Below are 20,003 nucleotides of genomic sequence, written 5' to 3'. Positions count from 1 at the left end.
GTGAACTTTAAAGGCCTCTGGGGCAGAGCCCCAAGGAAAGTTACATCGTTTCTCTTTTGAGGGCTCACCTACAGACCAATACCTTTCTTTAGACACCCCTACCAAGTTTCTACGCCCAGCCGTTCTCTCAAATTAGCTGTGACAAAAACCTCGTTTTCCTCCATAAGAATAACATGGGATGGGAATTTAAAGGCCACTGGGGCAGAGCCCCGAGGGAATTTTCCATGTTTCTCTTTTGATGGCTCATCTACAGACCAGGATCTTTCTTTAGACACCTCTACCGAGTTTCTACACCCAGCCGTTCTCTCAAAATAGCTGTCACAAAGAAAAACAGTTTCAAATTAATATAGATTGTCCAGGTTCAGGTGCTGACTTGATGAGTTAAGCCTATTACGCGCCACTGTTCTGTAGCTACGGTCGTTATCACGATTACGCCTCCTGTCTATGTTTCGTTGTCGTCACGTCGTAGACATTTAGAAGAAAAAAACAACAATTAAACACATTATATCTACACAAAACAACGATAAATGCACAAATTTGAGATACAACCATACTAACACGATCCGTCTTGGGGGTTATGTTTACACAAACTCAAATACTGTAGTAAATAAATGTACTCAATGCGTTTCATTGAATTGAAAAATAAATAACAGCAATTAAATTATACAGCTGATCTAAATGTAAACAATTGTGTTCTCTATAAGGATAACATGGGAACTTTCAAAGCCAATGGGGCAGAGTCCAAGGGACTTTTTCAAAAATGTAAGGCCAGTTTGCAAATCTACGCGACACGCTCTTTCCAATGAGACGTCAATGGATAAAATCGGTTAAGAAATGGCGGAGGAGTTCAACCGACAAAGTTTCATGTAGCGTATTAATTATATAGATTATTATCCACAATTGTCTTATTTATAAAGCCATGTTTTTTGTTGGTTGGAAATTATTTAAATAATCTGTATTTCAACCCACATTGATGCTGAGAATATTTGTTTCAGAGTTCTAAAGCAACAGAAAGAGAGTCTTCTAGCCGTTCAAAAGAATCTCCTTACAAAATTTTACGCCAATTTTATGTTGTACATATAATTCAGCTGATTGGATTTGATTCACTGTAAGTACTTTAGTATTGAAAATTTTACAGACTACTTTATTCCAATCATGTTGTATCGGGAGAGTCTCTTTACAGACTTTTCTAACTATTGTATTTTTTCCATTGAACTTCCTCTGGCATGTAATGTTTACGGCAATATATCTATTCTATTCTGTTTTGAGTATTGTAAATGAAATGAAGGTTTCCAAACATCATCTTGAAGTGAAAATAAGAACTTTTTATTTAGCGTAATGTAATATATGTATAACCTACTAGGAAACCTGCACGGCTCAATAAGTGGCATAGTAAGTATCTTAAATCTCTCTAATTCACCTACATTTCTGCTCTCAGTTTTTTTTATTACTTCTAATGAATGCTAGACATTCTCCTTCAATTTCAGTGAACATGTCTGTAATATATTGCAACAAAGCATGAGAACTGAAGATAATTGTTGCCTTACTGATAATGTGTGTGAAGCAAATTGAAGTTACTTTAGTTCTTTGAGCAGTAGTTCTTTCTTCGATTCGAGGCGTCCCTCTAAACCAACTCTTTTCTCCTTAAAGAAAAAGTAAATGATAGGCCATCGGATCCAATCCTGAAGAGTTGGGTGCTGTATCAACCTCTTCAATGCTCTATCTTTAGGTAAACCACAAACTCTGGGTTACTTACTGGGCAGTCATTGTCTGCTTTGAATAGCAGCAACATAATATGAAGTTGGTCAATTGTAAACACTTTTATATCGTGTTGTCTGTTAGAGTATACGCTTAGCATCCTTACCCACTCACGATGTTGAAGTAGAGTTTCTCTTAAGCTTAATACCACCCCAACCTACCCCAAATTGTTGAAAGCTTTGTTGAAATAGGTGGGATAGCACATGCAAGGGAGTTGGCTAGCAATTTTCATTTTATCTCACTGAGCAGCGTATATAACTTGACTATTAAATACATACACAAAAGGTCCTTCTCTAGTGTTTGGTCTAATATTGCCGGGGCGACGAGCCTGGCATTTGTGTTTCTTGTATTTTATAAGTTTAGACATCAGTGTATATTATTCGCCATGCTCAAATCGCCTTTTGTTGATGTCATGTACCCACTCCATATTTTTGAGATCGTTGTCTTCAGCTACAGCAAACAATAACAACTTTCTTCCTCCTTGTCTGATGTATAGCCATTTAAAAATGTATAGCCTGATATATAACCTGAATAAGTGAATAACCATTTTTACACCCTACATATTTTCTTCAACAAGCTACCCACTTGTTTTTGTAAACTACCGTTAAACCAATTTAAAAGAAAAATTACTGAGTTTTTAAAATCAAAAGCATTCTACACGCAGGAAGAATTTTAAAACAGTGACATATCATGTTTAGATTCTAAATAGGATATTGTATATATTGAAATTTATAATTGATATATGATCTATTTTTAAGTAGGCCTACTATTGTAACAATTCCTATTACAAAACGTTATGTTTAATGGCTGCCATAAATCTTATTGAAAATCTTAAACGTATTTATAACTTACAACACACCGCACTTGTTGACTGCACACTCATAATTAAAGACGAAAGATTACTCTACCGCTGCGGTGCGGAATCGCTCCGGTGTGAACGTGGCGGCGGTGATGGTGGATGGGGGAGTGGAAAAAAACGTGCAGATACTGCCGGTCTCACCGCTCCGGTGTGTGCAGGCCTTAAAAATGAGGGAGTAGTTCTGTTCACAAAAATGGGCTTAGCATATTATATATATGGAATATAGATAGATGTTAAGAGATATCTTCCTGTGTATGCTAAAAACAAACGATGAGTTTAGTAATGTTAATCATATTTTACCAAAGCCTAACAAATAAATACTTGTTTGCTGTAGACTAGACAGATTAAAATATACGCTAAATGAAGGCTGTTACGAACCCTGTAAACGTCTACCTCTAACAGGCTAATATGGTTGAGTTGTACAAAATTATTGAGTCACAGGAATTATAAAATTCATATCTTTCAAACTATTTTTATACCCCCAAAAAAGACTGAATACAACAAATTAAACATTTCTCATATTTCAAATTGTCTCATACATTCTGTTCCAGCTCTGGTGAAGAAGCAAGGTGGACTCAGAAGGAGATGTTCTCAGATATCAATGAGAAGATTAAGTTTGCGATGGACCGGAGAGCCGAAGAAGGGCCGGCTCTGTTGAGTGTTTGGTTCATTGTCCACTTCTTGACTCCACTGGGCACTGGATCCCCGGCTATGAGGGAGTTTATAGCACACACCGTCAAAGCTGCCAACCCGTGGAAATATTTCAATACTTTGCTAACATCACCTGATGTACAGGTTAGTGGAAAGTCAAATCTAGGAGTTTGAAAATCTTGAATCTGAATCCTATAAAAATCTAGTCTTAAATCTACGGGGCTTGTCTGTAAATCATGTGGATTTCCTATGCCACTGATGCTCACCTTCTACTTAAAACGCTTTTCTGCACTCAAGTGTTAAATCTGTCAACTAGCTACAGTAATCAGCAGGGTTTCATACCATTCCTAAAAAAAGTCTACCACTTTTGACTCATACTTGGGAGTTAGCGTAAATGTTGTGCGGTTTTTCATAACAATTTTGAATACTGTGGAGAGAATATCATCCTATAGAGTTGGAAACCAGCCACAATAGTAGAGGATGAAGTAAGAAACATGACTGTGGTCTTGGATTTGAAGTAGCTTGCTTGGCTGTGAAGGAAACACGATTGGGACCTTAACTTACCCTCGTGACTAGGACACAAGTTCTACTTTCATCAAAGTTTCATGAAATCTAATAACTAATCTGATAACTCACTAAACTCTTGATTAAAAACTAATTATGAAATTTACAGCTTGATATTATCTCACAAATTGTGAAAGATTCCCGCAAGAAGAATAATATCACAAGATTCCAGTTATCCTGCCAAAACCCCCTTTATGTTTTTAAACTCGCCTGAAAATAAAATAGAAACACGCTGGGACTTGAAAATCCCTATTTAGACTTGGTTATGTTAATTAACACAACAGTGGCTATTAGCGAATGGTAGGTGTAGTCTAATGTGATATTTTTGTTTCCTGCCGATTTAATCTAATCTTGAATCTGATCTTGATTCCTAACTTGGCTTTGACACATCACTATTACAGTTTGTGATTGTTTACAGGAAACCTTCATAATCATGTATTTATGCATACGTGTGTGCAGTAAACCAATCAATGCATGTTCAATAAAAACAATTGTACAAAACACTCATGATCAACTTGGTATTGTTTTTTATGATTCACAGGATGACAAAGCTGTATGTGCCGCTGTTCACTACGCTGTCTATCAAGTAGCATTCCTCTCTGTAGTAAACTTTGGCCTGGACTATGTGAGGTGTCAGGACTTCTACAGACTGGTCGCTCTGCTTGTGAGGGACAACCAGGTGCTCAAACATTTCTGGCTCACAGAGAACGACGGCCTTCAACTAGTGCTAAGAGAGTGTGAGAGGTTCTTTCCCGTCGTTTGGGAACCCGTGTTTGACATTTACACATCGATCGCTTCTCAGAGTGAAGAATATGTGAACAAGGTAACATTTGTATTGTTTAATCATCTTGAAGTAGCCTATTATAATTTTAACCTAGGAAAATTGGGGACTACACAAGATTGCTGTTTAAAAATACTCAGGCTTAGCTGTGGTTGTTGTCGGTTTTTCTTTTTCGAGTCGGTTTGGCTCTTCTATCTGACTGATTTTCATAATCTTTTTCTTAAATTTAAGGTATGTGTGCACAGATTTGCCATCAAGCTTTGGCGTTCATTTATCTGACGTATATTTCAAGTTATGCACTGTCACGCTCTAATTTGAGTCTAATTTGTGACTGTGGGTCGTAGCTAGGGATCGTAAGGGAAAAAAACAAATATAGAGAAACTAATAAACTACAGTACGTTTTTATTTCCAAGAGAATTAATTCAACATGCTCTTTCTAATAAATAGGAGAATTCATAAATAATTTAATCTTTTATCTAAAACTGTAGTTATTTATTGAGTTCATGCACAGCAAAATGAAAATTTAAAGTCCTAAAGAATATTTGGTCTATATTATTCTAAATATTATTATTTAGATTATGTTTTATTCAGATTGAGAAAAGAGTCGAAACCGAGGTAAAGTTCACCCAGCTCCAGTCGAGGGTGGTGAACATGGAGGCGTTGGGAAACAATGTGTTTCGCAGCCTTGAGCCAGTCAGACCCTTCATAGCCTCAGACCAGAACGTGATTCCCGAGGGAACACGGTGCGTTGTGTCCGGGGAAACTGACATCTACATCCACTGGGACTTCTCCGTCTCCATCTGGCATGTTGTCAAAGAAACGCTCTTCAAGTGGTCACAAAAGGTACTTGTTGACTGATTCTGTTCAAACTGTAGCTGTTGCATGAAATAATCTTTTAAACATATCATTAAGGACTGTCACTATATTGTTGTATATATATCCTCCTCCATTTGAGTTGTTGCTGAGTCTGGGCATTGGCTAAACATCTTCATCTTCTATTGCTCTTCAGAGTTCTTTATCCTCTCTCCTCTGCTTGTCCCTACTCACCGTATCTAGCCAATTTCATTCTATCATCATCAACACCAATTTTTCTACATTCTTTCTCTTATCAAAGCTTTCTCAAATGTCCAAACCATCTTTGATTAGCTTTTTCTACTCTCCCTTTCAAACTCATCAACTACCGCTGTTCTGATCTAATTCCTTACTATCCTGCCTTTTAAAAGTTCCCAAAAATCTAATTTTCCTGGTTGTTTTTTCTTCATTCCCTTATTTATTCCAAACGTCCACCAAGCTTTTGATGATTGGCCTGAGTTATATGTCTTACACATGGCTATTTTTGCCTTAATTTGTTCTTTCCAACCCCATGATAAGTTTTTTTGTACTATTTGTCTGTTCTCCTTTCCTAGAGCTAGGTTTGAATATTTCATTAACAAAAAAATTCAATAGATTACCGGTTTTAGTATCCATGTCAATTTGAAAATAGAAATCCAATATCTAACTGTATACTCTGACATTAAAAATTTGTTTTTTTTTTAGTAACTTTTAAATTAAATATACCGGTAATGCAAGAAATTACCCTTTTTCTAACATAAATTTTTAAAGTAGTTTTAAACAAGTGTGAAACTGGTTTTTGTTTTTCAGATGACTCAGTACCCCAAACCTCCTGAGGCAGAGATGAAACTGCTGCGAACTAACGTGTTGTCTGTTTTGGCCTTTTACAATGAAGTGTTAAAGAATAGAAAGGAGCACAAGAAAATTGTGTTTTTTGCTGTCGATGAAATGTTCTCACGCCTGGAATTGTAAGAGTTAAAATAAGTATTAGAGCCATATATTAGAGACATAATGATTAACAAGTTTGAATTTCCTCTGAAGGTATCTTTCAGAATATTATCTGCAGTCCAGACTTTTTTAGTTCAGATAAAAATGTTGACTCTTGGATCTCATTGAAAAATCTGGTTGTTTCTGAAATTGTAGATTTTTATTTATTTTGCAATATTTGACTATTCTATCAATCGTTTTGAAATTAATTTACTTTCAGGTACCATGAGCGCAAGGATGCAGAAATGCTAAATGCCTGTCTTAAGACCTGTACATTACTGTTAAAGGTAAGTAATTCACTGTTATTGCATGTGTAATTTAAATGTTTAATCAGTATATTGTCCTTTTTTATGAGTGACCGATTTTTTATTTAATATAATTTTAGGGATGGACGGGGTTGAATTTTAAGTTTAGGAAGGGATGGAATTTTTTTCTTCGTGCAAAAAAGGCTTAAACAAATCTTGAGTAAATGATAGAGATCAAAAATGGCAAAATACAACAACAAAATCAATTTTCTGCCTTTGTGGCACTGATTTACAAAAACCATCCTGGAATCCAAAAAGACATTCTGGAACTAATGGCCAGTAAACTTGTTTAAACTGTTGGTGCCATCGTCAACATGTCTTGCGGTCACGGCACAATCGTCAATGTGACCAGCGTTCTTCGTACCATTGTCAATATGTATCCAAGGTATGGCACCAGAAAGAAGATTCCGTGATCAAGGAGACATCATCGTCCCCCACAATACTGGTGACATCTCCTACGGTCACCGAGACTTCATCGTCGTCACTCACTACGTGGCAAAATCAATGACGATCGGATTGAGAAAACCCCAAATCAAATGCAATCTTAAATAGATTAACTATAATAGAGCTGTCTAATATATCTTAAATTTTCTTATCTGTATGGTAACTATCATAATTCACAGTATTAATATTTGCAGGCCATATAATAAAGAATAATTTGCAAATTCCCTTAAAATCACAATTTTGCACAACATTGTTCACACTTAATCCAGACAGTACTTTCATTACTGAATATTAGGGGCCTGTATTTTTCAAATGTAGCTCTGGTGATTGCCTTTAGCTATTGTCGCAAAATCATGAACATCCGCCATGTTCATGGCAAAATTGTCCCTTTGCATATTTCTCAATCTCTACCTGTGTCCGAAAGTAGGTTGTTTTGTCCCGTACCAAATTTCAGGATACCCGCAGACCGCCAATTACAAGTCTACCAATGTAAGGGTTCTCTTTGTGCAGCACTACCCCAAGGACGTGGTGATGCTGCTAAAAGTATCCAGAGCTATTCCAGACATGGACCACGTGGTCATGGACCATGTCACATGCGCCAAAGGTGACTTCTACCACTCCAACGGGGTCAAGACCATCCTGGAACTGGTAGAACTAAACACTGGAACATTCACTGTCCTGGTCTCCTACTTGGAGTTCATACTTAAACTATTTGAGGTATGCTTGAATATTTTTCTTCCACCAGTAAAAAAACTATATGTGTAAACAATCAGAATCATATTAAGAGCTTTGATTCTATGGAGAGGCAAACAGTTTTACTATAGCTGTGCATAAAAATTGTACTCAGTTTGGTTTTCTTCAATTAAAAATTATTAATTCTGTCAGCATACAAGACTTAAGTTTTGATGTATAATGTTTTTGTTCTTTAAATTAAATAACTGCGCTGAAAGGTAGGCCTACTGCTGGTATTGCATTACAAATGATATACTAGAGAAGTATACTTTTTTGGCTCAGTGATAATGCTGCAGTATTGATTTATTATTATAACTGTTCCCACAGTTGCCAACAGTGTTTGAGTCATGGACGGCTCTGGCAGGAGTGCAGTTTGTCCTACGAGATGTCTTCCCCCACTACAACCAGTGGATATTTAGAGACGAGCGGCATCGGATACACATAGAGTGGCTGTGTATCCAGATCATCGGTTGTGTGCTGAGCGTAACCCCGGAGGAGATATATCCGGCGGAAACCAGCGTTTTGAAGAAGATTGACGTTCAAGGCAATCAACCCCTGAATAGCATCCTTCCCACAAAGAATCTTTTTGCCAACACAACTCTTTACCACCTGCTCAATTGGGAGCCTGCCATTGCGCTTATCCATATTGTTTCCATTGGTGAGTCTATTTAAATGTTTGGATTTAGATTGGTTTGGAGTAAATTGTATTTGGCTTTGTAAATTTAGTGTTGGGATAAAGCTAAGACAGTGCAACCAATTTGAAAAGTTTTTTGCCCCTAAAGCCTGTCTTATGTGTGATTATAAATTTTTTTGCAGGTGACCAGCAACTGTTTTCTTGGGTTGAAAGTTTTCACAGTTGGGATTCAAAAAGCTGTGAAGAATTGATCAGTTCAATCCACACTTCACTGGCAATTCTAGACAAGTGTATTCTGCTCAAACATGCCCACAAGGTAAGTGTCATGTCAGTGTCTTACTGACTTATTATTGACCTATCAATTCTTTTGTACATGTTTAGCCTCTGGATCACGTAATTTACTAATAAAAAAAGGTTAAATACCTGTAGTACTGTCTGTGATCCTGGAATTTAGGTCAGCGACCCAGGTTTCGAACCTAAAGGTTCATTTTCAAGCAGGTACCAGAGTTAAAAACACATAATCCTCTTCATAACTGTGGAGAGTCGTTATAACACACAAGACACGAACACGAAAACATTAAACAAAATTGGCCAATTATAATACTGGTACGGTAGCGTGCGTGGTGTAGCCGGCAAAAGATGAGTCATGACTGGGCACGCGTACGCGTCGATGTCGGAGCGTGACAAAGACAACGGGTGTGGGAGGGGGCACATACGTCACGCTCCGACATCGACGCGTACGCGTGCCCAGTCATGACTCATCTTTTGCCGGCTACACCACGCACGCTACCGTACCAGTATTATAATTGGCCAATTTTGTTTAATGTTTAATGTTTTCGTGTTCGTGTCTTGTGTGTTATAACGACTCTCCACAGTTATGAAGAGGATTATGTGTTTTTAACTCTGGTACCTGCTTGAAAATGAACCTTTAGGTTCGAAACCTGGGTCGCTGACCTAAATTCCAGGATCACAGACAGTACTACAGGTATTTAACCTTTTTTTATTAATTCTTTTGTAACTTGAAATTTTATTTATTTATTAAAATACATCACATAACGCCTAAGGAGTGCTTCTTCTGCACGCAGTAGTATTGCGGTAGTATTTATCACCCTCTTTTCCTTCCCTATAGATCGGGAAGGCTACATTTAGTGGCCCTGTCCATTTTTTTAATGACGCGACATTGTCAGCCCTGAAGGTAGACCTGCAGCATGTGTAGTGCAATTCCGGTTCAGGTTGGCTGGCCACCCCATAGTGGCCCCTGTTTCTCTCTATAATATTTAGCTTCGTAATATGTATTCGATTCTCTCAGCTTGGGAGGTGCTGCGCTCCTTCAACAATCATCAGAACTATTTGGAGACAACAACAATCCGTTGGTTTTATGAGCTTACAACAATACTATCACGTGTATCCTTTGTGAGTTATCAGCTTGTGTTGTGAAATCGTGTTTTTAAAGCCTTTTGATTTTTAATAAATTGATATTTATGACCTTAAATGGCCTCAAATAGAGACCTAACATCCGATATTATACAGGATTTATTACAAGTCTACGAAGATGACAATCTTTCCATTTTGTTTGAGTTTGAAAGTGTAGAGGAAGATCAGAATTTTATTTCATTTTTTTTATTTCAACGGTTTTATATGCAATACAACTTCATATTAATTTGTTTTAAGTACTAAGGCTTTAAATTAATATTACCTATGTTCTTTCTATTTATCATTAAACTTATATAAAGTTGGTAATTTGCATAATACTGTACAATAAATAATAATCACAACTGGATTTATAGTTTTTTTTATATATCTTTATAACATTATAACTGTAAATTAACCACTTTCATTGCTTTTGAAATGGTTTTAACCATATAGATTCTTAGTTTTTAATTATATTTAAGAATATTAAATAATTTAATTGTTATAAACGATCAAATATTTGAGTAATAAAGTTGTTGTTAAATACGAGTGTACATAATTGAATCCTAATGATATGAAATGAAATGAAATGAAATGAAATCAACTTTATTCATACTTTGCAAACATACGCACGAATGGCGTTATTACATTGGATCAAAAGCATAATGCTTAATCCTAAAAAAGTACAAAAGATATAATCACTATTGAAAAAGTTCTTATTCTAATATATTATGTAAGAGGAAAAATTCGTTCTTTGAATACAGGGGATTGGTTAAAAAGTACATTTTTAGATTATTTTTAAATTTTGTAGTCCTTGTGTAGTCCTTTAGTTTTGTTGGAAGAGCATTGTAACATTTTATACCCATATACATTGGTTTTTTTTCAAAAAATCTTAATCTATGTGAAGGTGTTGCATAGTTATTTCTGTTTCTGGTACAATATTGATGAGAATCCCCTACCAGTGAGACATTATTTGAATTTTTGACAGTATATAATATACATTGATAGATATAATAGCTATATACAGTCATTATGCCTAGTTCTTCAAATTTTTCCCTAACAGAATCTTGCCAATCCAAATTTAACATAATGTGTATTGCTCTTTTCTGGAGAATTAAAATTCTGTCTAAATTAGCTTGTGATGTTCCTCCATAAATACTTATACCAAAGGATAAATGTGAGTGAATATGAGCAAAATAAACCAATTTTAGGGATTCAAGTTTACAAAATTTTGATAATCGATAAAGTGCAAATAGGCCTGTTGACATTTGATTTGCCACATGATCAATATGATCATTCCAGCTTAATTTACTGTCTATGTATAATCCTAGAAATTTAGTGTTCTCAACAATTTGTATATCTTCACCGGCTAATTTTAGTGCTGGGTAATCTGAATTGGTATTAGTTTTTAGATTAAAGCGTGTAAAATTAGTTTTGGAAAGATTTAGTAATAGCTGATGATCTGAAAAAAAGTTATTGATGTTCATCAAGTTATCGATGGCAGATTTTTCTATCTCATGAACAGATTTTCCGCTTACAAGAAGATTAGAATCATCGGCATATAAACAGATGGTATTCATTGTTGAATTTGAAATAACATTGGGTAATCCATTGATATATGTAAGAAATAGTAGAGGACCCAAAATAGAACCCTGTGGTACACCATGTTTAATTGTTCTCAACTGCGATCTTGTTTTATCTGGTTATGATTGTTTAAGTGTGTAATTTCTACGAACTGTTTCCTATTAGTTAAATATGATTGAAACCATTTTAGTGAAATTCCTACAACCCCTAGTCCTTCCAATTTTTTTAACAATTTATGATGAGATACACTGTCAAATGCTTTGCTTAGGTCCATAAATATTCCAATTACTTTATCTTTATTTTGACTTGTTTTTAGGCTTGTTTTGTTTTGCCTAAAAATAGGCTGTTTATGTTTATGTAATAGCTGAATTTTCTTGACTTTTGTCTATTGCATTTGTTGTAAATGTTGAAGGACAATAAAACGTTTCTGATTTCTGATTTCTGATTTCTCCCCTATCTACAGAATCAATTATTGACTCAATATATGTAGCAGCCGCTGATATTACAGAATGGTTTGATCTAAAACCGTGCTGCTCTTTATCGAGTAGATCATTACTTTCTAAAAAGTTAACGAGCTGATTATACATAGCTTTTTCATAAATTTTAGACATGACAGGTAACAAGGCTACTGGGCGATAGTTTGAAACATCTAATTGGTCCCCTTTTTTATAAAGAGGTTTTACTTTAGAAATTTTTAATTTATCTGGAAATATGCCGGATATAAATGATGAATTTACTATGTGTGCAAATGGTTTTTTAAGTGAACTCTGGGCATGCTTTATTACTGTTATGGGAACATCGTCGAAGCCTGATGATAGTTTATTATCAAATATGGAAATTATTTTAATCTGATATCTGTCTCACTGATTGGTTCACATCTAAATTTATTTTTTTGGTTATTTATTACTAAATTAGGTACTGATAAATTGGGTGTATTTATTTTTGGAATTACATCAGAATCAACTACATTGACATAAAAATCATTAAAAGTGTTACATATAACCGTAGGGTCATTATATACTTTTGAATTTACCTCTATTTCATCTATGCTCTTCACAACCTTTTTTTTGTTTTTTATATTTAAATTAATTAAATTCCAAGTTGTCTTGGACACATTCCCTGATCTCAAAATTTTTCCATCCATATAACTTTGTTTGGCTTTGAAAATATTTTTTTTTTAATGCTTTGTTCATTTCTTTAGCTGAATTCACTAAAGATTCATTTTTTGTTATCCTCCCTAATGTGCTTTTTTCTATAATTTTTTTCCTCTCGGTTTCTAGCTCATGATTATTCCAAGGGACTTTTTGATCAGTATCTCTACATTTAGTAATAGGAAAGCACATATCAAAGTAATACATAAAAATACTGTTGAAGATGTTAAATTTCAACTCTACTGGTGCAAAGTAGACCTCCTCCCAACCCTCCTGACTCAGCATATTTGAGAATTTTTTAAGATTTTGGTTAGAAAATATTCTTACTGATTTGGTTATTGGTTTATTGTTCATATTTTTATTGGGCAAGTTGAAGGTTAATAATTGAGCATCGTGATCAGAGATTTGTGTGTTTAAACCACTAATTTGCATGTTGTTGGGATAAAAATTAATGAAAACGTTATCAATAGCACTCTCAGTCTTTTCAGTTACTCTAGTTGGAAAATTTACTAAAAATTCAAAATTATGTGAGCCAAGAATATCATTAAGTAGTCTAAACTCATTACAGTTTGGGTTTAGAACATTTATGTTAATGTCTCCAGTCATAATTACATTAGTGTATGTTTTTGAGAGTATTTCCAGGGATGCATTTAGTTTTGCCAAAAAGATATTAACATCAGAGATAGGAGAGCGATATATACCAGCTAGCACAAAAGAAAATGAATCACATTTAAATTCTATCAAACAGCATTCAAATTCCTTTTCAGATGTTAACTGATTCATTGACGGTAAATTCAAACTTTTAATTTTAAAATTTTTAGCCTTTAAATTTGTTTTTGATAGTATTATGACTCCACCTCCAGCATTTAAACTACGTGAATAAAAAGTGTTAATATTATATCCGGTTATGGTGAGAAGGTCCAATTCATGACTTTTAATTTTGTGTTCACATAATACTATTATATCTGGGTCAATTTCTTGAATAGTAATTTCTAATGGTTCTATTCTGCTCGGTAGATGTTGAATATTAAGGTGAAAAATTTTTAAGATGTGTGAATTTTGTGATATTTTATCGTGTGCTGCTGGTTTACAATTTTTTACTTTATTGGTATATTTTTCGGAGTGTCGGAGTTTAAAGGTAGGTTGTGTTTATGGGCTGTGTGAGATTGAGGGATGTCTAGGAAGTGGGAATTGTCGTTATCTTGTCGCCCACACTCACTTTCACTCACACCGGACTGATTCAGATCACGCATCACTACACTGCCGGACCGACTAGAACCCTTAGGAGATGGTTGCTGCTGCGTGATGTAGCTGATGTCACTCATTCTCTTGATTGGACAAGGTGTGGAGGTGTTAGTGTCTGTGAGCTGCTCTTGGAATGCTGTGATGTCCGGGACAGGCAGGTGCGAAGTTATTAGGCCTCTCAATGTCTCTACAAACTCTTCATGGGAAAGTCCTCTCCATAAGCTTCTTCTTGCATTTTGGTTGTATGAAACTATAACTACATTAGCCTTGGTTTGCTGGTGAAATTTGACGATGTTTTTGATGAAATGCTCAGGCTTAATGAGGTCTCTAACGCAGCCCATTGCTGAACAGATTAAAGTTTTCAGCCGCTTAGACCTGAAATCTGTTTTAAGTTGATCAAAAGCTACATCATAGTCAATCTCACTAGGTTTGCCTGAGAATCGGTTTTTTGTGATCAAACTATATACAGTAGGCCCTCCATTCATTCTTTGACAGGCCAACCTGCTGTACACCAGATCACGAAAACAAGGACGTCCGTACCTCTCTCGGAAGGCAACAGCCACACCAGCAGACATGTGATTCGGATGCTGAAAGTCCGATGAGATGGTATGGGCCAGAGCAACTGAGGAATCCTGGTTAATTTTTCCAAAAATATCCTTCATATTGGTTTCTATTACAGATATTCTGTTTCCTATGAGGAATGGCTGAGAAGAGTTTGAGTTTGTGTTTGTTGTAGGCTGTGCTATTTCAGTCTTTCCTTCCCCTGTGATAATTTTCACAACCATTTCAGATACTCTTGCTTTCCCTCTCTTGTTTAGATGTTGCCCGTGGTTTGTAAATAGGTGGCGAGGTAGATGGTGAAGTGGTAAAGTGAAACAGTTATTTTTAGTAGCCATTTCTTCCAATTTCTTATTGATACTTGAGATTTTTAAGTCTAAATTAGGTTGATCATACCTCAAAGGCAGTGTTGCTAGAATCAAGTTTGGATCTTTGGATCTTTCAAACAGACTCTGTACTTCGTTCAGGAATTGTTTTGTGATAACCAAATTTACAGTCATATGTTAGGTTAAACATCGGTGTTTTGGAGTTAAAAGGCTCACAACACGGTATTTAAACCCAATCGTAAGCATAAAAACAAGAGTAGTGGGAGTAGTAGGTAAATGATCTAAATATCTTCCTTAAACCATTGAGAAGCTACTTAGCCTTTTTTATCTTTATGATTAACGGTCGAGTACTAAAAAGAAAGGGGTTTTTTTAACAGTTAACTAGTTTTTAAATTGTAGGTTATACGGACACAATATTTCGTTGTCTAGGAGACTTTGTCAAGTGGGCATAGAGCTTTCCTTGAACCGAACCTACTAGATTTTAAGCTAGTTTGAACATTAAATAAAATCAGACCATAACTTTAGAAATAAAATATTACTCTGATCCTGGTGATAATTGACCAGTGTTGCTCTAGGTTTTCTAAAGGTTTTTTTTTAAAATTTGCCATTCTAAAATTTTTGTTTAAAAAAATAATCTAATGTTTAATGTAGAGCAATTTTTTTTCTATCAAAGTTCTAGTACGGTGTGTAAGTCACAGGTGTTATTGTTTACCAGGACTACAAGAGCCTGACTCGGCTAGAGAGGGAGATCTACAAGGAGCCCAAGGAGACTGACACATACAAAGTAGTGATCAACACAGCAGGATATGTCTACAACTGTCTCAGTCCAGACGTGCGTTACAACTCGGTCAAAGTCATATCCAGGTTTGCAGATGTGAGTATAACAGCATTGATCTTCAATGTTTCAGTTGTTTTTGTCTTTTTCAATTACCACGTTGCACATATTATCCCTCAAACAAAAAAGTATGTACAGTATAACCTCACTACAGTCGGGACCACGTAAGTTAGCAGTTGAGGGAGGAGCCTATTTACCATATGGTTTTGAATGAACCAATGAGAACCGTGCGGTGCTGCCAAATCTAATGATACCAGCTGAGTTGAAAATATTGCTTAGTATATTTTAATTATTGTTGTCAACGGGCGATGTGGTAACGTCGCACTAGCCTTGTCTTGTGATTGGCTGCCACCAACTGCAAACTTACGTGGTCCCGACTTTAACTCAATTTGTAGACCCAGGGGTTGTCGAGTTAACCAGAACATAACATTAACATTTTTAACGGGTGATAAATGAATACATAACGGACTAATTTTCATATGTAAATTCAATACTTACATGAGTATTTTTACATATTGAGTAAACAATCTTCAAAGAAATGTCAAATATTCAACAATTAAAAGTTGAGTTACACAGGCTTAGTTAACCGGTGTCCTAAATTAACCAGAACATAACATTAACATTTTTAACGGGTGATAAATGAATACATAACAGACTAATTTTCATATGTAAATTCAATACTTACATGAGTATTTTTACATATTGAGTAAACAATCTTCAAAGAAATGTCAAATATTCAACAATTAAAAGTTGAGTTACACAGGCTTAGTTAACCGGTGTCCTAAATTAACCAGAACATAACATTAACATTTTTAACAGGTGATAAATGAATACATAACAGACTAATTTTCATATGTAAATTCATTACTTACATGAGTATTTTTACATATTGAGTAAACAATCTTCAAAGAAACGTCAAATATTTAACAATTAAAAGTTGAGTTACACAGACTTAGTTAACCGGTGTCGAGTTAGGGAGGTTTTCCTGTACTAGTTAAAATCAATCAAATAATGCATTTACTTACTTTTCTACAATTGGTTAGCATAATACCGTGGACTAAAAACGTTATTCATATTTTAAACTGACCAAAGTATGACTGGTCTGTGAAAGAACTGTGCCTGAGCTGATATTTGTGAATCAATTGACTTTTAACTAGGCAAGTAAAAATGTTTCGCATTTACACTCCAGTCATCTTTAACTTTAAATATGACATATTGGCATGGTATCGATTTAATAAGATCCAATATGACTGGGACGGGTGGCGTCGTCCTGTAATCCAGCTACTAGGAGGTCACAGATTGTGGATATTTATAGGGATGCACTGTGGATGCGATGCTCCCTGGTGTGGATTAACGTCCGCACTAGTGAGTACTACGACTATCCGCAGTACTATCCTGATAATTAGACCAATTCGTAAATTACAAGGAAAAAATGTGGTTCGGATTCCACTATAAACTGTAGGTCCCTTAGTTGCCATTAGCTGTAAGGGCTATTAATTAACAGCTGTGTCTAAGGAACATGTCGGCCTTAGTCACTAACAAGACTACAAGATCGCGCCACTCATCCTACACTCATCCTTCACTCATATTTGGGTTAAAATACACACATAGTGGCGTCCCCATCTTAAATAATTGATAATTGATAAAACACAACATAGAGTAAGGAGAGTGTAGATGTTCTTAATACATGTGACAGAAGTGTGTTGTATTTCACAGAACAGACATCAGTCACTCATGGCCTGTATTGGTATGGAGGCCAACACAATGAGGCAGATGTACCTCAAACCCCTGTACTCATCCACAGAGTCAGAAGAAATAAAGGTACCTAGTATTAGTTTTTGTAATAAAATTGTAACTTTTTTTTCGTAGTATCAATGACTATACTTAGTTCTCTTTTATGACAATAGTTGGCTACAACAGTTTTGCATTTCTCATCAATCTCTGAAGGAGTCTACGCTAGCTCAAAATATCAGAGTCATGTTGTTGGACGTTCTTTGTCTCTTAAATCCACTAACTTACGTTTCACATATTTTAGCTCCACTTATTAATCTGTAGATAAATCTCTTCATCTCATGGCTTTTCATTGAATGAGCATAAAACTTTGCCTGTTGAAGTAAAGGATTTTCATTCATTCATTCATTTCATTCAAAACTAAGCTATCTAAATTTCCTGAGACAATTTCTAACATAGCCAAATGAATTATATCCTCATTCAAACAGTTAATATTCTATGACCGTTCTTTATTAATTAATGTACGGAGGATTTGATTATGTCTCATTTCATTGATGAAATAAGCAGTCAACTGATCTGAGGTAAAGTGATAAAAATACGCACCATCTTAGAATCAGAACATGATTCTTCTAGCTTTATCCATATAGCAGAACCATAAGGGAATTCAAATCAAAATTTGTCTACCATAAGAAAAAAAACCTTCAGCTCTCAGCATTTAATTACCGTATTTAGATTAACCTATCTAAATAAGATTAGATTAGCTTACTTTGGCCGTTGTGTTCTGATTAAATTTACAACTTAAAATGAGGTTACTAACCTGTCGTCAATCAGTCCTATATTGTCGTTGATGACTAGTTTCGGGGCTAAAACCCCATTTTCAAATCTTCTCTTCAGTCGTCATATGTCAAACATATCTTCTTGCACAAGCCGTCGTCATTATTTCACACATACACATAACACATACGAAAACGTTTATAATATAATACAAAGACATGTACATTCGCGTGTGGCCGGCCAAGGACAAAACCAGACTGCGGGGTTTGATAAGACTGTAGGTTAGCCGATGCCTACTTGATGGTGGTGGCCTGATTGACGACAGGTTAGTAACCTCATTTTAAGTCATTAAATCAATCCTGGAGGCAAATTATGTATAAATTTACAAGTTGAGATGACCATGTGTTGTTGGAAAGGTGGCAGTTCTGGAGCTGGTCACAGAATGCGTTCACAAGCAAGCAAGTCTAGCTGAGGCGTTCTTGAACGCTTTAGAGCTGAAGGAGTGTGTACAGAAAAAATCAGGCGAAGAATCAGAGGGTTTTGTACACATTGCCCTGGCCATCATTCGGAAGGTACGTTTATCTACCACAATCTGTGCCAAATACAAATACAAAATCAACTAGATATGAAACATTCTAAAATTGATTGTAACACCATAAAGTACTAGGTTGGCATTAACTGAGCAAGAATATCAGCAAAGTTTTTATTACTGTGTTCTAGATGTATTTTAAATTGAAAATACACCTGGATTTGGAATACGAAAATAAAAGGTATTAGTAATCTGACACATACTTTCTCCCATTTTGTCAACAACCTTTATCATGGGTAAGAAAGCAGTGAGAATAAGTATAATATTTAATAGGTAAAATCACAAAAGTTGCATTAACTTAACTTTTGACGGTAATTATTACAGGAATGGGAAGTTGCACAATTTTTTTAGAATCATAGGGACCATTACATACTAATTTCAATCAAAACCGGATTTGTTTCAAAAATCAAATTTTCTCTTATTTTATGGGTTTTTATGGAAAAATCACCATTAAAATTCTAAATAAAAAAAATAAATAAACACCTCAATATACTATGGATTAGTACCTACATACTAAATTTAATCAAAATCGGACCACAGGTGTGCTCTGTAGCTCTGAACATCCACATATACAGACAGACACACACACGAACAGACATCACTTCAAAAAACACTTTTTTGGGTTCAGGGGTACTCAGATCGGATATACCCACTCAAGTTCAAAAATGTTGACGAAAACAATACTTTTTCTATATACTATGTATAGGGGGAGAAAGTAAAAGAATATTACAATTTACTAGCTTGAATAAAGAACCGCAGGTACCATACTAATCCAAGTAACTGTTTTTAATTGATAATGTCATTTTTTACATGTCACTCTGTTCCTGTGTTCAGATGTGTTATCTGTGTGCTTAGATTGCTGTTGCTAATTTGAGAGCGTATGGCTCTGGGTAACATATTATTGTTACTGATTGTAGCGCAAGGAGACTCCGAGTGACAGAGCGTACTTGGCGAGTGTTCAACTTCTCCATGCTATCTGGCATGAGCGTCGCACTCTAGTCATATCCTACATCCGCATGAGGGATAACTTCTTCAACAACTTCTGCTATCCTCTCTTTCATGTTACCAAGTGGCAGAGGTAAATAAAGATTTGTTTTATTTAACTCAATATATTATAATTGTAAAATAGTGTTATTTGACTATAAGTTTAGGAATTGAGTATAATTGGACAAGAGGGGACAAATAATGCTAATAGTTGTTACTGATTTTGGGCCGCTGACGCTTGGGTCGCGGTAGTCGGTCGGTAGTGCCTCT

The 20,003-nt window shown here is 35.4% G+C and overlaps 1 protein-coding gene across 1 annotated transcript in view; it reads left to right on the top strand.

Annotated features, from left to right (window-relative positions):
- LOC128989424 (nucleoporin Nup188) overlaps positions 1-20,003 on the top strand; it is a 54,504-nt gene that overhangs the window by 6,902 nt on the left and 27,599 nt on the right. The window contains exons 5-17 of the mRNA XM_054411313.1: positions 996-1,108; positions 3,169-3,412; positions 4,374-4,655; positions 5,205-5,456; positions 6,255-6,412; positions 6,652-6,718; positions 7,691-7,897; positions 8,240-8,570; positions 8,729-8,862; positions 15,536-15,694; positions 17,372-17,476; positions 18,577-18,732; positions 19,667-19,827. Of these exons, the coding sequence (XP_054267288.1) occupies positions 996-1,108; positions 3,169-3,412; positions 4,374-4,655; positions 5,205-5,456; positions 6,255-6,412; positions 6,652-6,718; positions 7,691-7,897; positions 8,240-8,570; positions 8,729-8,862; positions 15,536-15,694; positions 17,372-17,476; positions 18,577-18,732; positions 19,667-19,827 (2,369 nt within the window). The remainder of the gene's footprint in view (positions 1-995; positions 1,109-3,168; positions 3,413-4,373; positions 4,656-5,204; positions 5,457-6,254; positions 6,413-6,651; positions 6,719-7,690; positions 7,898-8,239; positions 8,571-8,728; positions 8,863-15,535; positions 15,695-17,371; positions 17,477-18,576; positions 18,733-19,666; positions 19,828-20,003) is intronic.

This window comes from Macrosteles quadrilineatus, unplaced genomic scaffold, assembly GCF_028750875.1.
Source record: "Macrosteles quadrilineatus isolate MER2022 unplaced genomic scaffold, UCM_ALF_1.0 Scaffold_3__2_contigs__length_128488019, whole genome shotgun sequence".
NCBI lineage: Eukaryota > Metazoa > Arthropoda > Insecta > Hemiptera > Cicadellidae > Macrosteles > Macrosteles quadrilineatus.
Note: the sequence above shows the minus strand (reverse complement) of the source record. Positions and strands in the feature narration are given on the sequence as shown.